This window comes from Macaca nemestrina, chromosome 2 (assembly GCF_043159975.1).
Source record: "Macaca nemestrina isolate mMacNem1 chromosome 2, mMacNem.hap1, whole genome shotgun sequence".
In the NCBI taxonomy this organism is placed as follows: Eukaryota; Metazoa; Chordata; class Mammalia; order Primates; family Cercopithecidae; genus Macaca; species Macaca nemestrina.
The window spans coordinates 143,531,275-143,555,084 of NC_092126.1; the positions used below are offsets into that span (position 1 = coordinate 143,531,275).

Consider the following 23,810-nt stretch of genomic DNA (forward strand, 5'->3'; position numbering starts at 1 on the left):
CCTGCCCCTGCCCTGGCCTTTTGCTTAAAGCATATTGGGTCAGACCTGTCATCAGGGATGTCTGGGACTGGCGCTGCAGATCTGCCCACAGACCAGCTTCGTGTCTTCTGCTTCCCCTGCCTTTGACTCTGGCCTCACTGCTGGGGCTGGTTGTCTGTGTTGGTTCAACATGCAGACAGGAGGAGAGTTGGTTGTGGCTCTGCCACAAGTCACTGACCTCTCCTAACCCCAGCTCTCTCATCTATAATGTGACAGATTTATGAATGATGATATCTGCCTTGGCAATCTCCTAAGACTCTGGTGAGACAGCTTATATGGAAAGGGCTCTGGAATCAAATGTGATTTGGAGATGACTGGAGGGTAAGGAGGGGTCAGCCTGGGGGCGGGCAGATGCTGTTCCCTGTGGTGGAGAGGCAGCCTCAGAATGTGGCCCCTCTACAGAGTTCCCCAGCTTTCTGGGAACAAAGCAGACTTTCTGTTATCTTTTTTAAATTATTATTATTGTGATATAATTGACATATAATCATCAGCACAGATTTTAAATGTAGACTTTGATTAGATTTGACAAATGTTTTTATACCCATTATACTAGTTTTCTGTGGCTGCTGTAACAAATTCCTACAAACTTAGTGGCTTAGAGTAACCAAATGTATTGTTTTATAAGTTCAACATGAGTCTTACTAGCTAGACGAAAGCAAGTGTTGGCAGGCCAGCGCTCCTTTCTGGAGGCTCTAGGGGAGAAGGCTTCCTTGCCTTTTCCAGTTTCCAGAGGCCACCCACATCCCTTGGCTTGTGGTCCCTTCCTCCATCTTCAGGTTTAGCAATGGTGAGTGGAGGCCTTCTCACATTGCCTCTCGCTACCCTCCTCTCCTGCCTCCTGCCTCCACTGTGAAGGCTCCTTGTAATTATGTTGGGCCCACCTGGGTAATCCAAGCTCATCTCTCTACTTTAAGGTCAGATATTAGCAGCTGTTGTTCCATCTACACCTTTAATTCCCCTTCGCCACATAAGGCAGCATTTTCACAGGTTCCAGGGACTAGAACATGGACATGTTTGAGGGGGCCATTCTGTCTACCACACCTGTGAAAGTGCCGATTTAATCAAGATGTTTCTTTCCTTCCAGAAAGTTGTCTTATTCCCATTTATAGTCCTTTTCTACTCACAACCCCCTACCTCCCAGAGGCAACCACCATTTTGGTGTATTTTTTGAACGTTTATTTTAGATTCAGGAGGTAAATGTGCAGGTTTGTTATCTGGGTATATTGTGTGGTGCTGAGGTTTGGGGTACAAATGATCCCATCACCCAGGTGATGAACATCGTACCCAAGAGTTTTTCAACCCTTGCCCCCGCCCAAGTACTCCCCAGTGTCTCTTTTTCCCCTGTTTATGTCCGTGAGTACCCAATGTTTATCTCTCACTGACAAGTGAGAAAATGTAGTATTTGGTTTTTTGTTCCTTCATCAATTTGCTTAGGAAAATGACCCCCAGCTGCATCCATTTTGCTGCAGAGGACCTGATCTCAATCTCTTTTATGGCTGTGTAGTATTCCATGTTTTATATGTACCACATGTATCCAGCTCACTGTTTGTGGGTGCCTAGCAACCATCATTCTGATTTCTCTCACCATCACCTGATGTTTTCTGTTCTGGGCCAGGTTTATGTTGAAGGGCTACCTCACATCTGCCAGGTAGGGTGGAGTGAAGAGTTTGAAAAAGTAAAATCTCTGATGATTTGCTCTTGGTCAGGGTGAAGAGGGATGAATTGAAAGAGGTTCGGAGGAGGGGGAGAGAGGGAGGCGTTGTCGTGTATAGAGGGGCCCTGCTTCAGGAGCCTGGGGCGGGGAGGCTGTGCACCCACCTCCTCTGCTCTCAGCTCCCACCAGCCGTAGGGAGACAGTCCCGAGGAGGACACTCCACTCCCCACCCACACCCTGCATCATTACAGAAAGAGGCTTAATGAACAGGTCTGGGACTGTGTGGAGGGCTCTTGTCTCTCTAAGTCTAGGTCACACCAGGTACCAGAGGGGGCAGGTGAACGCCTCCAGCAGCCACAGCCAGCAATTCCAGAAGGCCCTCCCTGGGGACAGCCACCCCTCTGCCTCCCGTCACTCCCAGGGTATGCCCCTTCTAAGGAGAAGTATGTTAGTTCTTTACCCACACTACCATCATGTTTCACTTCTACTCTCGCAACAGATACCACTGCTTCTCTTCTAGAAACCCCACTTCTTCCTTCGGGGGTACCTTTTTAAGTTTTTTATTTCATTGGGACAGAAGCCTCACTATGTTGCCCAGGTAGGCCTTAAACTCCTGGGCTCAAAAGATCTTCCTGCCTCAGCCTCCGGAGTAGCTGGGACTGCAGGCGTGCGCCCCAGCACCCGGCTTGGAGTGTCTTTATTTGACTTCTCAGTCAGGGGACTTACACCTTAAGCCCTTGCTTGTCCTCCCTGTTAGAGCTGTCTTCACCTGAGTATCCTGGGGAGACTGCGTTCTTCGTAGTTGGGTATCTTGGGGCTGTGCTAAAATATTTGATGTGTACTATCTTTCAGGGACCCCTGAGCTCTCCAAAGGAATAATCATTGTAACTAGCTCTGTGGGTTTTTGGGCGAGATAACATGTGAAGGTTTGCCTGAGCTCCTGGTAGCTCGAAAGCAGTCAGTGAGTGTTAGCTATCGTGTTACTGTGGTGATCTCACTGAGCCTTCATAACCATCCATGAAGTACGATTGTTACCCATTTTGCAGATGAGAAGATTTGGGTTTCGGAGACATTGTCACTTCCTAAGGTGACCCTCGCTAGTAAGTGGTGGAGCTGAAATCCAGGCCTTTCCAACTCTGGAAACACAGCTGTCACCTTGATATCGTGTCCTAGCTGCTCACAGGGTTACCTTCACCTTGGGGTTTTCACATTCTACTAATGTAATGGTAGTAGAAAAACAAAATTAACACCATCAGTTTGCACTGTACTGAGCACTTGGCATGCATCGTGGCAGCCCTTCCATGTGGATTGAGAGAGGCTGGGCAGTGTGCCCAAGGCCACAAAGCCAGTGGGTCAAGGACCTGGGACTCACACCCAGGAAATCTGATTGCAAAGTCTGCCCTGCTAATTCCTCTGTTAAGAAACGCCTTCCCAGTGTGGCAATTCCTCAAAGATTTAGAACCAGAAATACCATTTGACCCAGCAATCCCATTGCTGGGTACATACCCAAAGGAATATAAATCATTCTGTTATAAAGTTACATGTATGCATATGTTTATTGCAGTACTCTTCATAATAGCAAAGACATGGAATCAACCCAAATGCCCATCACTGATAGATTGGATAAAGAAATTGTAGTACATAAACTATGCAGCCATAAAGTGTGGAATACTGTGCAGCCATAAGAAGGAATGAGATCGTGTCCTTTGCAGGGACATGGATGAAGCCAGAAGCCATTATCCTCAGCAAACTAATGCAGGAATAGAAAACCAAACACCGCATGTTCTCACTTATAAGTATGAGCTGAACAGTGAGAACACATGGATACAAGGAGGGGAACAACACACACTGGGTCCTGTTGGGGGAGGCGGGGGTTGAGGGGGAGCATTAGGAAAAAGAGCTAATGCATGCTGGGCTTAATATGTAGGTGATGGGTGGGTTGATAGGTGCAGCAAAGCACCATATATTTACCTTTGTAACAAACCTGCACATCCTGCACAGATACCCCAGAACTTAAAAAGTTGTTTAAATTTTAAAAATTTATTCAAACAGAATTTTAAAAAAGAAATGTCTTCCTTCTGTTGAGGCACTGGTTATATTTCTCCTTTTGATACCAAGAGTAGTGTAACTGAGCACACCTCTCATTTCAGCTTGACCTCAGAGCCCGGCCTGGGACTCCTCTGAATCCTCATTCCCCATTCTCCAGTTCCCAACCTATTCTCTTTTTGATCTTCTGTGCTTACTCGTGTCTTCTGGACCTTATTATCCCTTTTATTATTTTATTGAGCACATTCTATCGATAAAGCTGCTTCGAGCAAGTGAGTACTGGAATCAGTAATGCGAAACAAACACACACAGCAGTGTGGCGTTCTCAGTGCCTGGCCCTGCCTCATCTCATAAGAGCTTCCCTTACCCTGACCCTAGCGGTTGACAGCCGTTGGGTCACCCGGCTGGCCGTCAGACAGTGCGGTCTGTGGCAGGCTATCTGTGTGTGTCGCGTGGCGCTGCTATCAGATGACAGATGGCGGGCTTTATTTATTCATTTGCTTACTTAGTTGAAGGGCTTTTGTTTCCTTGAATGACCAGATTGTCCAAAATGCTTTTAAAGCTGCTTCTATGCCACAAGAACAGGGTTGGGATACAACTGAAGCTAATGGTCCTGCACGGCCACCTTCTGGTGCACCCCCGCTTTAGCAGGCAGTCCCCTGTGAGCCCACATGGGTGAGATGTTGGATGGCCTGTCTTGGTGGGAAATTCAGTCACCATAATTAGGTGGCTTCAGGTTGCATTCTTTGTACCCACCATTTTTTTGTCTCTTTTGTTGATCTGAGGGTTCAAGAGCTCTCAAAGAAGTGAACAATTGAAAGTTGCTTTCTCTTATTTGAGCAATTTTCTAGAATTCATTTATTTTGGAGATTTATTTCTGTCATGTCCACCAAATATAAAAAGGATCCAACTGTGGGGAGGGAGGCATCCAGTTATGGGGAGCCATAAAGTGTTGGGTTATATTCATTCTTTTGTCAGATAATCATGGAGTGCCTTCTGTGTGCTGGGTCTCTTCTAGGAGCTCTGGGGGCAGCTGAAAACCCCTGAGGTGAGGCATCTGCCTTCATAGGGCTTGCACTCTGCATAAGACAGACAGTAAGCAGGTGAACAGCCAGTGCGACAGTGCAATTCAGAGGGCTCGATTGCTGTGAAGAAGATAAAACGGGGCATGGAGAATAAGCAGTAGGCTTGGGAGCTGCTGTAGGGGCAGCCTCACTGAGCAGGTGGCATTGGTGGCAGGCCCAAAAGATGAGGAGCCCTAGCCAGGGGAAGAAGCAGGAATATAAGAATAGGGCAGTGGCATTGAGTGTCTGCCACAGCACTGTTTACCAGCAGCCTCCTGGGTCACTTTTGTAGGGATAAAAGGCTATTTAGTAAATAGTTATTATGGTGTTTATTGAATTACTGTGTGTTTTCCTCCTGAGACTGTCAATTTCATGGGGGGAAGGTCTAGGCTCGTTTTTGCTCACTTCTCTTATAACTGACATAGTGCCCACCTCGTGACAAATGCAAAAATAAGTAGTGGGTGGGTGGGTGGGTAGATGGATGGATGGATGGATGGATGGATGGATGGATGGATGGATGGATGGATGGATAGATGGATGAGTAGGTAGATGGATGAGTGGATGGATGGATGAAATAGCAGGAAACCTAAAAGAAAAGAAAATAGGCAATAAAGGGCAATGGAGGACACTACAGACTTACCTTCGTTCCAGAGTGGGAATCGTGAAGGCCTCAGCGACACGCAGGGTGACAAGGCCAAGCATAGGGGAGGTGGTAACTTGTGTCCTGGCATTTGGCAGTGGCTGGAGAGAAAACAAACCAGGGAGCACAGGCAGGAAGGATGGATCCTGTGCTGTAAAAAACAACCAGAGGTAAAGAAGAACAGTTAGAAGGAAGAGAAAGGGCACGACCAAGAAGTGCATTGTGGGCAGACGGGACAGATGTTTGTCAACAAAGTGTGTGAGTCGATGGCTGGAAGAGTCAAAGCAGCTGAAGTTGCATGTTGATGATGGAAATGTGGTGGTTCCCTAGGGCTCTGCTGAATCAGGCATTGGGGTGTGTGTATGGGTAAGTTTCAAGAGTTAGGGGGCTTCGAGAAGGTGATAAGATTTAAGATCTTTCTGGGATTGGAAGCCTAGGACTGCCTTCTATAGGGAAGTGCCATCTTTCTAAATGGAAGGATTTGAAATTGGCAGAAGATCCCCTGGAAGAAGCAAATATATTGTTTGGAGCTTTGTTTTTTAAATGACCGTATTGTATTTTTATGTAAATAATTTACAACAGTGTGGTGTTTGCAAAGGGGTGAAAAGCGAATACTCATAAATGAAGTTGAGACACCATATTGTGTTTTTCCATCAACAGTGTATACTACTGCTTGCAGTGGGTCCAAAAACAAATGTGTATCCAAGAGGAGAGCTACCTGTTCATTTTGAGCTTCTTCTTTTAACCACTCTTACCTGTCCTTTGAGACCCGATTTGAAGATGACCTTTTTCTTGAAGATTTTAGAATCACTATAGCATAGTGTCATCCTCACCAGCTCTGAGCATCTATAATATAATTGTGTAGCTTCCTGAACACTTTTTACCTAACATAATTTAGTCTGATTTATGGACGTGTCATCCTAACCTGTTAATGAGCACAGGCAGCATATCTTATTCATGTGTATATTTTTGATAGGGCTCTGCCCAGGGGAAGAGTGCATAGAAGCCCTTAAACAAATGATTGCCCCTGCAGTAATCCCCCCCCAAAAAGTCAGTTTTCATTATTAACAGTGTTGTTTTGCGTGTGTGCAAGGGTGAAAGGGAGTTGTTCTTAGTTGGCAACAGTCTGCCTATGACACTCCAACATGCTCCCAAAGCCTATGTGTCTGTTCCAGTCACAGCAATTTGTTTCAAAGACTCTGTGTTGAAAACCTCAGGCCTTAGAACCCAGAGAACTACAGTGTGTGGAGTGGTCCTTAACGTTGACCTAAACTTAGATCATGCGTGAGCTTTTGCAACTGGCTCTGATCTTCGTTAGGTTTTGGTGTCATGAGTGGGGTGCAGTTTCTGGTCAGTTACAGTGTTCACAATCCATGGATTTTCCTTTGCAGCACTCCTTTTTCTGCCGTTTGACAGAAGATAAGAAGTCAGAGAAATTCTTTAAGGTGTTTTATGACCGGATGAAGGTGGCCCAGCAAGAAATCAAAGCAACAGTGACAGTGAACACCAGTGACTTGGGAAATAAAAAGAAAGACGACGAGGTAGACAGAGATGCCCCATCACGGAAAAAAGGTAAATGTTCTTCAGTCTTCAGTCAGCTGGACCTTGAACAACAGAGGAGTCCTTGTTTTCCTTCATTGTTTTCCTTACTTCTGTGCTCTAAAATGCATTATGATGGGAGCTTTCAGAAGAAAAGCCAGCCTGGTTATGACGTAATTCTTCCTCAGTGACCTGAGCTGAAGCCCTGCTGCTCAGAAGGATCTTCCTGTTTAATAAAGAACATTCCTCTTGGTCAAGCTTAGGGTTTTATTGGCAAGGGATCCATGAATATTCTTTTCCTGTGATTTATATTTAATGTTAGAGAAAGTTGAGGGAAATACGTATTTTAAAACTGGGTGTCAGTCCTTTGTCAGATAATGTTCTTTTGTTTTCTGAGGTATTGGAAAGCTTACAAAGCTTTTTATCCAGTATCTCACCAGAACAGAAGTCATACTGGGGAGTGGGTAGACCCACAGGTGTTGGAGTCAGGTGGTCTTGAGAAAGTTAAGCACCCTGACCCTCATGTTTCAAGTTTAGAACTGGGTTTCTCAACCACAGCACAAGTGACATTTGGAGAATTCTTTGTTACAGGGCTGTCCGGCTGTCCTGTGCACTGTAAGATATTTAGCAGCATATACATTCTCTACCCAGTAGATGCCAGCAGCATACCCCTACTCCCAGAATGTCTCCAGACATTGCCAGTTGTCCCCTGGGTGGGGTTGGGGGCAAAATCACCCCTGGCTGAGAACAGCTGGTCTAGAATGGAGCTAAAGAGAAGAAAAAGAAGAATGGCTACCATTTGCTAAATGCTTACTAGGAATCAGGCACTGTTCAACGTTCTTTTTTAAAAACAAAATCTTGGCTCTGTCTCACTCTCTTGCCCAGGCTAGAGTGCAGTGGCACGATCATTGCTCACTGCAGCCTCAAACTCCTGGGCTCAAATGATCCTCCCACCTCAGCCTCCTGAGTAGCTGGGACTGCAAGTATGCACCATCACATCTGGCTAATGTTTAAAACAATTATTTTTTTTTTTGGTAGAGATCGAGTCTCACTATGTTGCCCAAGTTGGTCTTGAACTTCTGGCCTCAAGTGATCCTCTTGAGTAGCTGGGATTATAGTCCAGCCACTGTGCTGACTGTTCAAAGTTCTTTACAATTCCACTCATTTCAAACTCATGTCACCTCTGCTAGATAGATAAAATTGAGTTATCCCCATTTTACAGGTGAGGGGACTGAGGCACAGAGAGGGTAATTAAGTCATTATGGACATGCAGCTAGAAGGCAGTGGAGCCAGCATTTGAACCGAGCTTGTCTGGCTGCGGAGTCAATGCTGCTAACTGTAATGCCATGGTTACTTCACAGGGTTATTCTGAGGATGAGATAAAATAACACAAAGTTCTTAATCATGGTGCTTTGACAGTTACAAGCTCAACATAATGCTAATCACAATTATTGTTGTCGTAATGACAATAATTGTGATTAGCATTATGTTGAGCTTCTTAAGAACTTTCTTGAGATATTATTCATGAATGCTCTCCCATTTTAAAGATGAGGAAGCTGAGGCCCAGACCCTTATATTTTTGAGGTTGACAGAACCTGTACTAAGGCTTTTCCTCTAAAACATCGCATGCATAGGTGAAATGGTAGCACCACAAGTAAGGTGGCAGGGCGTGGCTCAGTTTTAATCCTGTCTGAGGACTGAAAGCAGATTGTGACTTCTTGGAGTGTTTTGCCAACTTTGAAGATCTGTAGGAGATACAGGAATGTAGGTTTCTGAGTGTCACCTTTGGAGTGGTGAACAGGGACCATGAGGACTCTGCAGCCTTTCATGCCTTATGCTTGCTTTCTAGCTAAAGAGCCCACAACACAGATAACAGAAGAGGTCCGGGATCAGCTCCTGGAGGCCTCTGCTGCCACCAGGAAAGCCTTCACCACTTTCAGGAGGGAGGCTGATCCCGACGACCACTACCAGCCTGGAGAGGGCACCCAGGCCACTGCCGACAAGACCAAGGACGACCTGGAGATGAGCGCGGTCATCACCATCATGCAGCCCATCCTCCGCTTCCTGCAACTCCTGTGTGAAAACCACAACCGAGACCTGCAGGTGAGGGCCTGGGGGCGGGGGCATGGAGGGAGCTCGGGCAAGGCTGCCAAGGCCTGCCTTCCTCTGGTAATTCAGCACCTCTCACTTGGGCCAGATTGCTTGAGCCAAGGATTCAGCAAGGTTCTTTTTTATCTTTTTTCTTTTTATCTTTTCTTTTCTTTTTTTTTTTTTTTTTTTTTTTTTTTTGAGATGGAGTCTCACTCTGTCGCCCGGGCTGGAGTACAGCGGCATGATCTTGGCTTACTCCAACCTCCACCTCTTGGGTTCAAGCAATTCTCCTGCCTCAGCTTCCCGAGTAGCTGGAATTACAGGAGTGCACCACCATGCCTGGCTAATTTTTGTATTTTTAGTAGAGTCGGAGTTTCATCCTGTTGGCCAGGCTGGTCTCGGACTCCTGATCTCAAGTGATCCCCCCACCTTGGCCTCTCAAAGTGCTGGGATTACAGGCGTGAGCCACCAAGTCTGGCCAGATCAGCAAAGTTCTCTGATGCAAAAGCCTGGGTCAGTGATGCGTCTCCTTGTCTGTCTTCCTGCTGTCTCCACAGAGCCAGAGACCACATCTTGTGCACCAACATAGGTGCCTGCCCCATATGTATTTGTTAAGTGTCTGTATGTGCCTGTTTATGTGTGTGTCTTGTAGCCTGTCACTATTAGACATCTAGGTGCTCAGGTAAAAATGGGATGGATGGATGGTTAGATAATTAAATATATTAGATTTCTAAAATTGGATACATAGAAAGTTCTGATTAAATATTTGTTGACTGAATAAAGGAAATGGCTGCCTTTCAGTGTTTTACAGAAAGAGGTGCTCAGAAATCTTTGCTGAACTGATTATTCCAGAAATCGTTTGTTCATTTTGTTGTTGTTTTTGTATAACCATGGCCAAGTTTCGTTAGGCACTTATGATATCCTGGATCCTTAGTGTTGCTTATATGATTATATTTTATAGAGAAGGAAACTGAGGTGCAGAGGACACAGGGAGTGCAGAACTAGGACTTGAACCCAGGCATCTGAACATCTCCTTTATGATGGAATGTTTCCTCCTAAGACACTTCAGTCAGCTATGGTAGTTCTGTGTAGTTGGGTTATGAGGGTATGGAAAGGAAATAATGCTAGTCCAGATCTGGCCAGGGGAAGGCGCAGCCTTTAAATATTTACCTGGCTGACCTTATCCCCCAGGTGACTTGATGCCTGTCACACCTTGATTGTGGCTACACAGTTGGTATTGCCACAGTGAATTGCTCTCACTTAAAACTTGCCACAGATTCTATGCCTGGATTAGCTAAGAAATGATATTGTTAATCAGTAAGGCGAACTGTGAAATGGAATTGAGAGAAACCTGCAACGTTAATACCTTCTATAGTTGTTTGAATTTTCAATCGGATTGAAGAGCCTCAACTTTGAAAACGCATCTGAGATCTGAGGTCATCACCTGGCCAGATCTGACTCATGTTGGAAAGTGAAGGAATTTCACACACACCCCACTGTCAGCCAGGCTGGACCCACAGTACCATGTGGCTTGCATGCTAGTGGGGGCCCCTCCAGATGAGGTTGGTTCTTTCTTTTCTTTGGTGCCTGGCCCATTTCAGCCTGTGGTGCTCCCTGCTTGATCCCTGTTGCCATCTGAGTGTGGGATCTCAGCCATCAGTTTCCTTAGTTTTCTTGTCAGTTGCTCAGACTTTCCTCTTTTGGGCTTTAGAACACCTCAGCCCTAGATTTTCTTGCCAGGACTGTGCAGTCCAGTTGGGTGGAGCAAAGCACTTATGTGCCCCAAAGGCTCAGGGCCTGGTAACCATCTCACTGGCTGATAACTTCTATCTGTAGGCCACTGTTTCCCCGACATTGTCCACCCTCCACCTTCCATAACCCTACCACTAGTCACAGGGTTCAGGCAAAGGGGGAGTGAGTGACCCACAGAGGACTAAGCCTGAGCAGCTCAGCTTGGCACCTCTGTGGATGGGAGTGGGGGCACCCTGATGCTGGGGCCTGTTTCTGGGTAGAGCATGGTGATCAGTGCCCCTGTACTATTCCCCTGTGCAGGTGTCATTGGTCGCTGCCAGCCTTGGGGTCCACAGGGGAAGTAGGTTGAGATGATGCCCAGGCATGTGTGTGTCATGTAATCAATATCAGTGAATCCCTGCTCTATGCGCAGCATCCATGGTGACAGGACCTCACCCCTGCCTTCACAGAGCTGAGTCTAGGGTAGCAGCCACTCGAACTGAATGGAACCAGCCACTCCTTAGAGGAGAGGAACCAACCCAATGCAGGTCCAATGCAGGTCCTTGTTTAAGGCCTCTTAGAGGAGCTGGCATCTGCTGAGTTCTGAGTTGATGAAACCCAAGACTGCCTGGAGTAGAATCCCTCCATGAGTGTCAGAGGGGCAGTGCTAATGTGCTTGTTCCCAAGCTTAGCTGTGGTGGCACGGGCTTGTTCCGCCTTCCCTCTCTCCCTGACCTTCCCTCCCTCGCCCATACACCCACTTCCTTCCACTGTGGAAGCAGAGTAAGGCTTTAATTGCACAGGTTCATCATTTCTTGTTTGGAAGTCTTCAGAATTTTAGTTTTAGCTTAGCTTTTTGCAGAATTTGAATCAATGCCCTGGGAACCCCATGGACAGAAGCACCTTTTAATGAAGTCCTTCCAAAACTCGTTTCTCAGTGCATAGCTCTGTGGGAAACAGTGCTGTGGGGTGTTGGGGTGTATAGTATATTTTAACATATTTTAACTTAAAAAAAAGACCTAGCAACATAATGTTTGAAGGTATCATAAAGATTATCCAGTTCAGTGCTTTTAAACTTTTTGGTGGGCGGGGGGCATACAGGATCCTTTGTTTGAATATCTTATGCAGAAATACACTAAATACTGCAGAGGAGAGCAAAGCTGCTCTGTTCAGAGTGGAAACTAGAGTGCTCCCTCACCTACAAGACCCCTGGGATGGCAGGGAGGAATTGCACGGAGCCCCCAGGGTTCTGCAGGGCCCAGTTAGAAGCCCGTGATCTGGACCAGTGGTTCACAAGGATGGAGGTTGGAATCATCCTTAAAAACTCTTGCAAAATCAGACTCTCTCAGGTAGTGACTTGCTGCAATACAATTATTGTGTGTAGAAATCCACTTCTCCAAAAAATAGTTTTCAGCAGGACTCAGCCACTCTGAGTGCCATTCTGTGGCAATATCCCAGAACAGGGGGTGGGTCACTGTGTCCGGGATTCCCCTTGGATCGGACGGAAGGAGAAGGCATTCTCATAAGGAGAGAGTGTTCGGCTTCCTGGTGTACAGCAGCTCAGAGTCTGCGCAGAGGGAGAAGGAATCTGGCCTTTTGCAGCAGCAACCTCTGGGCTCCTGCCCGGAGTCACTTGTCATATTTATAACCTTAACTTTCCTGTTGGTAAATGTTCAGAAGAGATAAAGTCACCAAGTCTCACTTTGCCAAACAGGCAGTTGCTGCCTTAAGCAAGCCTTGTTTACAGTGGTCAGAAATGTGATGGGAAAAACCGCTCTTCAGCCAGTTGGCATGTGTTTGGGGGCCCTCCCCTGAGAAGCTGGCTTTGCTCTTCCCCCTGGGGCAATGAAGGTCCTGCTCTCTTTCCGCCAAAGTCTGTCTAAGCACAGACTTAAAGTCTTCCATTTCCTTAACCCACCCATCTCAACTTGGTCCCAGGCCCTCCAAGGAAGACTGCAAAAAAGGCAGGATTTCTCTAGCCTGGACAAGCCAGGGTGGTACAAGCTGACGGGGAGTTCTCTTCTCTGAGAAGGAGTTCCCTGTGCCTCGTAGTGAGTGGCGTGCCTCTGTTTATGGAGAGGGCCAGAGGAAATGGATCTGAGTCTGGGACAGATTCCGTCCAGACACTCTGAAAGCCATGAAAGATGAGAGAGGCTTTCAGGAATGGGCAGCCATTGTCTTCATGGGGAGTTTGAAACACGTGGGCCCAGCTAGCCTCGAGGACTTCCTGGTCCTCTTCCCTCCATTCATTTCATTTAGTTCAGATTATTTCAACCAGTGTTTGCAAAGCACCTGGTAGGTGCCAGTCCCTGTGCCAGCTGCTGGGCACCCAGCGCTGTCAACGTGGTCCTTGGTGAGTTGATCGGCCCCTCTGTATGCACATCACGGAGTGAGGAGGGCCGGAAGAGGCAACGCGCAGTGCTCCCATCTCACTGGAGCAGAGGCCAGGGGTTGGAGGAGCTTCCTAGAAGTGACTTTAGACCACATCCTGAAGGAAGAGGAGTCATTCAGGGTGGAGGCCCTGAGGGCAACAGGCAGAGGGCATTGCCTGGTAGGAGCCCAGAGGCCAGGCAGAGAATGAGGAGTGCTTGAAGTGTGTTGTAAATACTGGTTGAAATAATCTGAATTAAATGAAATGAATTCACTGGGAGTGGTAACAGAAGTTTGAGAGACAGATGTTATAAGGTATAAGACTTGCCTCTCAGATGTTATAAGAGTGGCCTCTCTTTCATCCATAGAGACTTGGTTGTTGGTTTAGACTATATCCTTAAGTCCTTTTTCTATATATTCTAATGGGAACATTTGTTACGTATTAATCTATATGCCTTTTTAAATTCATTGGGAGCAGTAACAGAAATTTGAGAGGCAGATGGGCTAGGAGAGCCTTGCTGTGAATTTCAGCTATGGACAGCCAGGCCCTCTCCAGAGTTGTCCCAAACACTCCTCCTGCGCCCCTGCACAGAGCGGGGCTGAGCCAAGCCCTCACACAGGTAGCGTCTTCCCTGAGGAGCTGGAGCAAGGCAGAAATGGCTATGAAATCCTCCTCTGGTTTCCCTTAGAAAAACAGTTGAGCCCGCACAGTCCCAAATCATCTATTCTCCCTCCACCTCCCACCTGGACCTGAACTTGTTATGAAGCAAAAGGGATTTGGGTTAAGTTGTAGTGGGGAAAAAGGAGGCGGTTAGTTTGGTGATGAGTCAAGCATGGAACTTGGTTACCAGCTCTTAACCTGTACATTTACAAATGTTTTAATTACACAAGGAATATGTGGATATATTCTTTTTATAAAGATGAAATGAATATAAGTATTTAGTTACAAGAGTTGCCTCTCTTTCATCCATAGAGAATTGGTTATTGGTTTAGACTGTATCCTGTAGTCCTTTTCTATGTATTGAAATGGGAACATTTGTTAGATATTAATCTATATGCCTTTTTGAAAAAGCTTGACAGTGTATCCTAGACATCTTTCCATATTGGCACATATGGATCTACTCAGTGTTCCTAATTTATAATATTAAATGATATAGATATACTGTAATTTATTTACTCCTCAATTGGTGCGCAATTAGGTTGTTTCCAGTTCTTCACTGTCACAAACAGTACTATAGTGAACATCCAATACAGACTTTGTGAGTAGAAGTGAATACTTCATAGAAGTGGAAATTACTGGGTCAAAGATCATGTCCATTTTATCTTTTCGTATTGCCCAGTTTTTACAGTAACCATGTCGCTTTGGTAACTGAGAAAGAGAACATACATAATTAATTTTTGCTTCTTTTTAAGAACAGATTACTGGAGCCTCTGAAAAAAATCTCCTCATTAAAATACTCTATTTCTCAAGTTGGGCGAATGTGGCTTTTTAAATTTTGTTGAGGAAGTGTCTTGCTCCTATCTGTGCCTCTTGTTTACATTTGGAACTCACCTGGAGAATACCTGCTCAGGCACGTGCACATAAGCACACACACGTTTACTCACACTCACTCCTTCCTTTAATCATAGAAATGGTCAAACAAGTAATCTAGGCTCCCTCCACATGGCACTCGGAGTAAGCCAGCTGATCACACCCCCATTTTATGGTGAACCCTCCCCAGCGCTGGGCTCCAGGCATTCAACACTCAGACCACACCATCATCTTTAAACACAACCACTGCCCTTGGAAATGTCAGATGCCTCTGAACTTAACACCTGATGGAAGCTGGGGTGGGCAGGAGTGAGGAAGGGGTAAGAAGTGAATGGAGAAATGAGGACTCAAAAAGATGACAGGAGTCAACTGCACTGCATTCCACATACTGACACCTTGGAGAGCAGGTTGCATTGTTGAGGGCCATTGCCGTACACCAAGTCTATGGGCTTATCATCGTGGTGGGGGGGGTACGGTGACTCTTCCATGCTCTCCCACGTGGCATCTCTCTGTATAATTACCAACCTATGAGAGGCTATCAAAATGGCAGGATGAATAACGTTTCCCTCTTTTCTCTGCCTTTGCTCCCCTAACCTGGGGACTACTCAATTGCAGAACTTCCTCCGTTGCCAAAATAACAAGACCAACTACAATTTGGTATGTGAGACGCTGCAGTTTCTAGACTGTATTTGTGGAAGCACAACTGGAGGCCTTGGTCTTCTGGGCTTGTATATAAATGAAAAGAACGTAGCACTTATCAACCAGACCCTGGAAAGTCTGACCGAATACTGTCAAGGACCTTGCCATGAGAACCAGGTAATTAAATTTCTGTTTTGGGATGGGGAAAAAAGTGTCCTATTTTAGAAATGTTGACAGAAACTAGTTCAGACATCATGAAGCCTGTGCCTGTTGGCCTAGGGAGTCAGTAGGACAGGAGGCTGTCTTCCAGCAGTTGAGAAATAGCCATGGTGTTTCATGATACTTCAGAACCTTCCTAATGAAGGGCATTGGAGGGGCAGTCTGTGGTCTCTTTCTTTGCCTAGGTTTGGCTTCCTTTGATTTGGTTTGAATGTCCAACTTTTCAACTTGACTTCTAGGAGTAGGCAATAAAGCAAGAGTTAAATGAGAACCAAAAGACAGTGATCTATTTTAAATACTAGGGGATTTCAAAGAGTAACTACTCGAAGGACGTTTAAGCCTAGCTAGAGAGAAGAAAATTACTACACGTGAGACAGCTTGAAAGTAATACAAGGACATTTATAGTTGAGATTTAAACATCATGGACATTCAGGGAAAAGAAAGACGAGATAGTCTTGACTTTGGTCTCTCAAAGAGGTATATTTTGGGAGTACAACCCAGTAACTTCTTGTCTTGAGTAGAGTCGTTGCTTATACATGGCATCTTAAGGATTTTGTGAGTTTTTGCATTGTGCCAGGTTGAGTATGATTTTTTTTTTTTTTTTTTTTTTTTTTTTTTTGGAGATGGAGTCTCACTCTGTTGCTCAGGCTGGAGTGCAGTGGCATGATCTCAGCTTACTGCCTCCCAGGTTCAAGGGATTATTCTGCCTCAGCCTCCCTAGTAGCGGGGACTACAGGTGCATGCCACCAAGCCTGGCTAATCTTTGTATTTTTTCAATAGAGATGGGGTTTCACCATATTGGCCAGGCTGGTCTCGAACTTCTGACCTTGTGATCCACCCACCTCGGCTTCCCAAAGTGCTGGGATTACAGGCTTGAGTCACCGTGCCCGGCCAAGTATGATTTTTAGTCCCAAATTATAGCTTCATCCTGACTGGAGAGGGATGACTGAGCTTTCAAATGGTCAGTGCTAAACCCAGCAGCCAGGGAAGGTTACTTGTGTGACTTGGGGAGCCAGGCCCTTCATTCAGAGGAGAATGGTTTATGAGAGACAACTCATTGTCTATTAAAAACCTGGTCTCAGTTGTCTGTGAATGTGAGAATAGCATTTTGTGAGATGCACTTTCCTCTCCCGGTTCCCTCATGAAGCAGATGGTGTAGTCCTAGTTAAAATGAAAAGGAACAAAAAAATACAACAGGCATGGGGAAAGGCTTTATTTGACATCTAAGTGAATTTCCTTATTACCTCAAGTTTGCTTCTCTGCCAAATAGAGGCCTGTTGAAAGGAGCAGATCAGAGTGGATTGTGCTGCAAACAGAGATGTTACCTGGGGGCAGATGATTAATTTTGATATTGTGTGCCTTAAACAGGAAACTTGCTTTCCAAGCTTAAGCCTTAAGCTAAAGTACAAAATGCGAAAAGAGTGATTTAGAGAGAATGGAACACACCTTGAAAGGGGAAAAAGGGTTCAGAACCCAGAATCAGTCATACACCATATTTTCCTTTAAGAACAAAAGCCAACTGTGCTGCATGATTTGGATTAGACACGACCAATTTATCAGTTACAGTGCATGGGGACTTTCCTACTGTTTACTGTTAATTCTGAAACTAGAGATTTTCATCTGTCTTTTATTCTTACCACTTTCTCACGGAAAATTTGCAGCTCTCCCCTAGAGACATTACTGGGAGTGGTAAGCATTGTGTTGAAATAGCAGTTCAGCCTGTTGGCCTTTGACGTCTGATTTATGACCAGCATTTGTGTAAATGTCTGTGTGTGTCTTTGCCCAGAACTGCATAGCCACTCATGAATCCAATGGCATTGACATCATCACAGCCCTGATCCTCAATGATATCAATCCTTTGGGAAAGAAGAGGATGGACCTTGTGTTAGAACTGAAGGCAAGTAGGAACTAAAAGCAAAAGACAGTCATTTGTAAACAGTCGCTTTTGTGTTTTGCCTTGGCACATGTACATGGTCAGTTAGTCATGAGACTAAATATTAAAGATAGTTCTTTAAACTGAATGAATGACCCAAGTTGCTAGTGCTGACTATGATGCAGAACTTCACCCTTTCTCTTCCACATAAGGGTCTCATGAGGGGATAGGAGCTTCTGAAATGTTAGGTCACATGGAATGAAGATTCCTTGCTCAAAGCTGAGAAATCAATTCCAACAGCATCGAGTACTAAACGCCTCGGTTCTGAAAGTCACAAACAGAGAAACAATGGAAACGCCATTCCTTCTATGGTTTCTGATTTTTCCCCATTTGAGGGAAAAGGGCCAGTTGAAGAATAGTACAACTAAGCCTATCTAGGACCAAACACACACACACACACACACACACACAAAACATGTATTTTTATTTAATCAAGGAAATACCTTTTTCTTCTCTGTCACTGATTTAGCAGAAGGGTGGTTATTAATGTTGGTTTAAAATAAGGAAAATTACACAAACCAAAAATGTGCCTGCAGGCCTCTGCTAAGTTTCTCTGAATTGTGTACAAATGCGGGACTGCAGGTGACTGATGTGGAAGCCCCACTGACGTTTGGACTCCCTGTTATTCAAACGGCTTAACGGAGTGAAAATCGTGACTTCTTGGTGCTAAACCTGCAGCATTTCCAAGCTGGCCTTTTGGATATTTGAGAAATTGATATACCATTCCTGATGTTGACTTCTAAAGTATACCCAGAAAAAATCCTCGCTTCTATGTAGGGATTCCAAAGATTCTCAGACTATCCCATGATTCAGTTTTAACAATTGAACTTGCAGGCATCAGGTTTCTAAAGTATATTTCAAAACATGTTAGCCTTTCTGGACACATTTCCTTTTTAACTGTTCCCATGTCAGGGCATGTTGAGATTTGTCCTCTGTGTGCCATCCGCAGCAGCGAGCACTTCATCATTATCATGAAAGAGCCTAGAACTACAGGGTTTTGGCTGAAAGGCTGAGCTGTATTCATTGCATGAAGGATGTCATAGGAAAGGTCATTAGGAAAGATGGGAACACAGAAACCTGTGGGAATGGCATTTATTTTTTCTTTACTATTTAGAACTGAGAGTCCACACTAACAGTCGATTTGGGTGTGTGGTTTAAATGGACTTTTTTCTGTTATTTTTAAATCTTTTTGACAAATCGTGTTTTAGAATGAATTTTAACACATTCAAGCTCATACCTGGCTACCATTCCTCAGAAAGTCCAAAATAAACAGAAGTCCATATGTTCCTGGTCAGCATTTTAGTGACTTTTTCAACTAATTCAGTGATCTATGGATGATTATAGAAATTGGTGCCCTGTGATAGCATGATATCCTGACTCAACTGCTGTGACCTAAGCTAGGGGAAGAAATAAGACCGCTCACACTGTCCAAAACCAAAACAAACAAAAGGACAACTTTCAAGTCCTGTACATAAAGAAGCATACAAATTATCATAGACCCAGGGCCTAAAACGAAGTCAAGCCAGGAAGTACAGAATATGGGGTGTGAACATGGGTGTTTTTCAATGTAATGGGAAATTGTGGCTTGGCCTGCATATATTGTTCCTTTGGGTCACATTTGTTAACTAGTGTCAGATGTACTCATTATATTAGGAGTTATGAGAGCTAATAGAAATATTTTAGGACAGGGATGAATTACCTTTATTACCTGTCTTCTCTGGCCTGCAAGGCCCTGCCCTGAAGGCAGCATGGATCTATGTAGCAGCAGCTTCTTCCTGACCGCTGTCACCATGAGGGTGACAGTGTATCGATAAGCACCCATGTGTAAATTCCCCATTTCTTCTGGGACTTGTACCAGCTGACATTAGGGCATAACACACGTGCCCTAACAAATATGTGCCTCTTTGTCCCAAGTCAGATTCTACACATGAATCTGGGGTCTGAAGGGGGACATTCTCTGCCTGGCGCAGAGAGCTTTTGATGTACTTGACCCCGAGCTTCCTCATGGGTTGAAATGTTCGTCTGTTTAGCCAGGATGCCTCACATGTGTCAGTTGGCATCTGCATTCAGGCCGGGCCCCCAAGCAGCCCCTCTACATTTCCTCTCCCTTTGTTTCTCCAATTAGAACAATGCCTCGAAGTTACTCCTGGCCATCATGGAAAGCAGGCACGACAGTGAAAATGCAGAGAGGATACTTTATAACATGAGGCCCAAGGAACTGGTGAGTTGGGTGATGGATCTGATGGTAGCACCAAGGAGCATTGCAGTGATATGTGGGACAGAGCAGAGGATCTGCTTCCTGGAGCTTTCTTGAAGGTTCCCAAAGTCAGAAGTATAAAGGGAACATTTAATTCAGGCCTCTGACTGAGAGAGAAGTGAAATATTTTGGTTGGTGCAAAAGTAATCGCGGTTTTTGCCATTACTTTCAATGGCAAAAGAAATCATGGTTTTGCCATTGAAAGTAATGGCAAAAACCGCGATTACTTTTGTACCAACCTATATGACGTTGAATACGTGCTATTTTACCTTCTCCCTTTGGCGCAAACCACGTGGAGAAGCCTCCCTCCCTGTTTTTCCCTCATGGGGGACAGTGTAGTTACGGAACCTAGCAGACCTGAGTTCAAGTCCATAGCACTGCCTGTTTTGCTGTGTTACCTTAGGCGCCTGCTTGGACCTCTCTCAGCTGCACTTTCCTGATCCATAAAAGGACGATAATAAGAATACCTAGTCCAGAGGGTTGCTTTGAAGACTAGATGAGAAGATTCATGTCAAGCCCTAGCACAGTGCCTAGCACCTGATACACCCTTAGTGAACGGAAGCTCCTTTTCCTCTCTTTCCTCGTTTGCTGCTGGTATTTGAGTCATATCTTTGTCCAGTGCTGAAGAATTCATGTCTCTTCTTGGTGCCAAGAGTCTGAGCTACAGAAGTGTTTTTTGGTTGCTGACGTTTGGGTTTTTTGTTTGTTTCTTTTAAAGAAAACATGATCTGGTTTATTTTTGAGGGGTGATAGTCACAATTGGCTGTGACTTGCAGGTTGAGAGAGTGTTGCAGGCTGTGAGATGAGCAGCTTTCAGAGACAGTGACATGAGTTGAGGGCAGAGCTCTCTATTTGGACTTTTTTCCACGCAAATAAACTGTAACTGACAGACTTAAATGAGGGCACCAAAACATTTCTGCCTCCTGGTGACCTGAATGTGCACTTGGGGGCCAGGCAAAAGTCCCTTTATATACACTTTTAAATAAAGTTAAGAGCAGCCCAGTTCTTTGATCTCTGAGGTCAGAGAGTAAGTTCTCAGCCCGAGATGGAAGGCCTCTCTGAGTTTACATAACAAGCTTACGTAACTCGGGGTCACTGGGGAGGCAAGGCTTGTCATTCTTGAGCGGGGATGGAATGACTATGCAGGGACCCCATTCGGCTTCCCAGGAATCAAGAACATGCCCCAGCTCTCTGACCTATCTCAGGTGGGGAAAATGTCAACACCCAGTGCGGTGGCTGGCACCGGCTCTGGGGCAGCCCCCTGGTGGTTGGAGAACATCATTCTGGCTCATAGGAAGAGTCAGGCTTCCTGGAACAAACACTGTTCTAGGAATCCAAATAGAACGTTTGTGTACATGCATGTGTGCATACATACGTGTGTATGCTCCTGGCCTCAAATCGCATGCAACATGTTGTCTGCTCGATTTGGTATTGGAGAGAATTGGCAGGGAAACGAGCTCAGAGAGTGAGGCTCTCTTGTCTCCATCGTTACTTCCAGGGCCTGACTTGGTGTCAGTACTGAAATATGTGGCCTTTGGTATTAGATAATGACAAATAATTCATGGGCATGGCCTTGTGGCAATGGGGGAGGCAGAAATGCTCACTGAATCATCAAAGAAAATTATAATTTTTAGTGCAAATTAGAGGTTGAAGGTTCTTTCTTCTTCTTCTTTAAATGATTCAATCATGAATGATGTGTTCATTTGATAAATGTTGGCCACACCCTACATTGTCCTGGGCATTGTGGAGGGTCTTAGGGGAAGGATTCAGATATGAGCAGACCTAGTCCTTGCTCTCAAGAAACTGGAGACAGAAACTTGAGGGAACAGACAGGCACAGAAATGCTCTGAGAAATGTGCTCAAACCATGAGACGAGCCAAGTGTGTGGTCGTCTGGGAGCCAAGTCATGCAGCTGTGAAGGGTAATAGAGCCAAGTTCACATCCCAGCTCACTACCTGTGACTTTAGGAATGTTATTTTATCTCCTTAACTCTTTCCTCATCCACTAAAAAAAATAAATAAGGAGACAGGTGCAGTGGCTCACACCTGTAATTGCAGCACTTTGGGAAGCTGAGGTGGGAGGAACACTGGAGTCCAGGAGTTCAAGACCAGCCTGAGCAACATAGTGAGACCTTGTGTTTACAAAAAAATAAAGCATTAGCCAGGCATGGTAATGGACACCTGTACTTCCAGCTACTTGAGAGGATGAGGCAGGAGGATCATTTGAGCCTGGGAGGTCAAGGCTATAGTGAGCCATGATTGCACCACTGCACTCCTGACAGTGGTGACAGAGCAAGACCCTGTCTCAAAGAAAGAAGGGGAATCTCTGATACCTTATAAATGTTTGTGATCATTACATTTTTTTGAAAGAATGTTAAACACTGAGACACAGTCCTTGGCACATAGTAAGTGCTCAGTAGGTAATACTAGTTCATGCTGTTATTTTCATTTGGAGTAGGCTGTGCGGGACCTGGAAAATTTGGAAAATGAAAAACTAGTTTCACCAGCTATTCTTCAATGCGAATAGACTTCTTATTAGGTTTTCCTGAAATGGCAAAGGGCTGGGAGTAGGGAGAGCTGGTGGGAGGAAATGTTGAGATAGGAAAAGTATGGCTTGTAGCCTACATTCATATCATATTTATTGTTTCAAGGCACTTGAAAGCCATTGCTCCCTTGTAAAGAAGAAGGGCATTAACCAGCCACAGCATGTCTCTTGGTCTAAGTAGAGTGAATGAGTTTCATTTCTCACGACAGGAGAGGTGGATTGGTGTTGACTGCCTGTGCCAGTGTCATGAAGGATTCTGAGGCTGTATCCAAGCCTGATAGGAGAGAGTGCAGAGCAGCCTTTTCCCTGGGAGGGGAGACAGCCAGCGTGCGTGCTGTCCATCCAGTCCTGTGTGGGTCTTCCTTGAAACAGGAGTTTTGTTCTCTTGGCTCTTGTTGCAGGTGGAAGTGATCAAGAAAGCCTACATGCAAGGTGAAGTGGAATTTGAGGATGGAGAAAATGGTGAGGATGGAGCGGCGTCCCCCAGGAACGTGGGGCACAACATCTACATATTAGCTCATCAGGTATCACCTCTCCTATGCCTCCTCCGGGTGCTGCTTCCCTATAGGTCCAAAATTCCAAGCTGGAGGGTGCCCCTAGTCTTGCTTTTCCTTTATGACTTTAACCTAGGACTGTCTGTACTCCTGAGACTGCGGCTCACAGGTGCTTGTGGCAACCTGACCCAGTGTGCAGAGTTCCAGGACGTTTCCATTTTTCCACAGTGATAGGGTCATGTAGTTGGAAATTCCCGTGTTTCTTAAAAGCATTCACCCCCAAGCAGTGACACTTGGATGGTTTATGACTCTGTCTGGAGACAGTTGAAAGGAGTCTTAGGCTTTTATAAATATTGATGAGCCTGTCTTAACAATCTAAAGAAATAAACTTCAGCTTCCTTGCATATTGCATTTGGAAATCTGTGGGAACTTGTCCTTATGACTTCCTTTTATTTCCTTTTATGGGGATACAGCAATACTTTATGCCCTGGCACCAGAATGCCATATTTCATAATTCTTTTTCCAAGTGGCTAGGTTTTTGAAGAGCCTTTCTCTTTTTGGATGCTGATGTGCCTTGAGCTTTTGGTGGGTAGGAGCAGGCTGTAACCCTGCTGGGGCCTTGTGTTTCCTGTCCCGTCCACCTCTTTTAAACTCAGGTATGGGAACCAGATACACAACAGTGATGATATTGGGCCCGAGGTTGGTGGGTCCCTGTTACCACCCACTGGTTAAAGAATTTCAAACAGTCTCCTGCCCCCTTTCCCTTCCATGACCACATCTGCCACCGAGAAGGTGTCTGAACATTCCGAATGGAGGCTCCCTAGGCTACACAGAAAGCCCCATCTCCCTCCTGCCTGGCTAATGACATCGGGGGAAAGTGGAACCATGTGTGGTCACAAGCTTTCCATGCTTTTCTACCAAGCTCCCAAAATAGCGCCTGTGCACAGCACGCCAGATGGAGTAAGCCTCGTGGCACCTTTGCCCTTCGGCTTGCTGCTGGTTATTATGCATTTTTTAAT

At 45.3% G+C, this 23,810-nt stretch overlaps 2 protein-coding genes across 11 annotated transcripts in view; one reads left to right on the top strand and one right to left on the bottom strand.

Moving 5' to 3' along the window:
- LOC105477623 (inositol 1,4,5-trisphosphate receptor type 1) overlaps positions 1-23,810 on the top strand; it is a 356,056-nt gene that overhangs the window by 268,616 nt on the left and 63,630 nt on the right. Inside the window, exons 45-50 of the mRNA XM_071092119.1 lie at positions 6,835-7,015; positions 8,832-9,085; positions 15,321-15,521; positions 17,350-17,460; positions 19,622-19,717; positions 22,699-22,821. Of these exons, the coding sequence (XP_070948220.1) occupies positions 6,835-7,015; positions 8,832-9,085; positions 15,321-15,521; positions 17,350-17,460; positions 19,622-19,717; positions 22,699-22,821 (966 nt within the window). The remainder of the gene's footprint in view (positions 1-6,834; positions 7,016-8,831; positions 9,086-15,320; positions 15,522-17,349; positions 17,461-19,621; positions 19,718-22,698; positions 22,822-23,810) is intronic.
- LOC105477622 (uncharacterized) overlaps positions 1-23,810 on the bottom strand; it is a 191,411-nt gene that overhangs the window by 14,747 nt on the left and 152,854 nt on the right. For 9 of the 10 annotated variants that reach the window (XR_011620202.1, XR_984834.2, XR_003017129.2 and 6 more), the window contains one exon: positions 5,444-5,594. Coding sequence is in view for 7 of the 10 variants with exons in the window: in XM_011734173.2 (XP_011732475.2) it covers positions 5,444-5,594 (151 nt within the window). In the remaining 3 variants the exon portion in view is untranslated. Of the gene's footprint in view, positions 1-4,392; positions 4,819-5,443; positions 5,595-23,810 lie in introns of those variants that run through there. The other variant, XM_071092118.1, reaches the window with a different exon arrangement.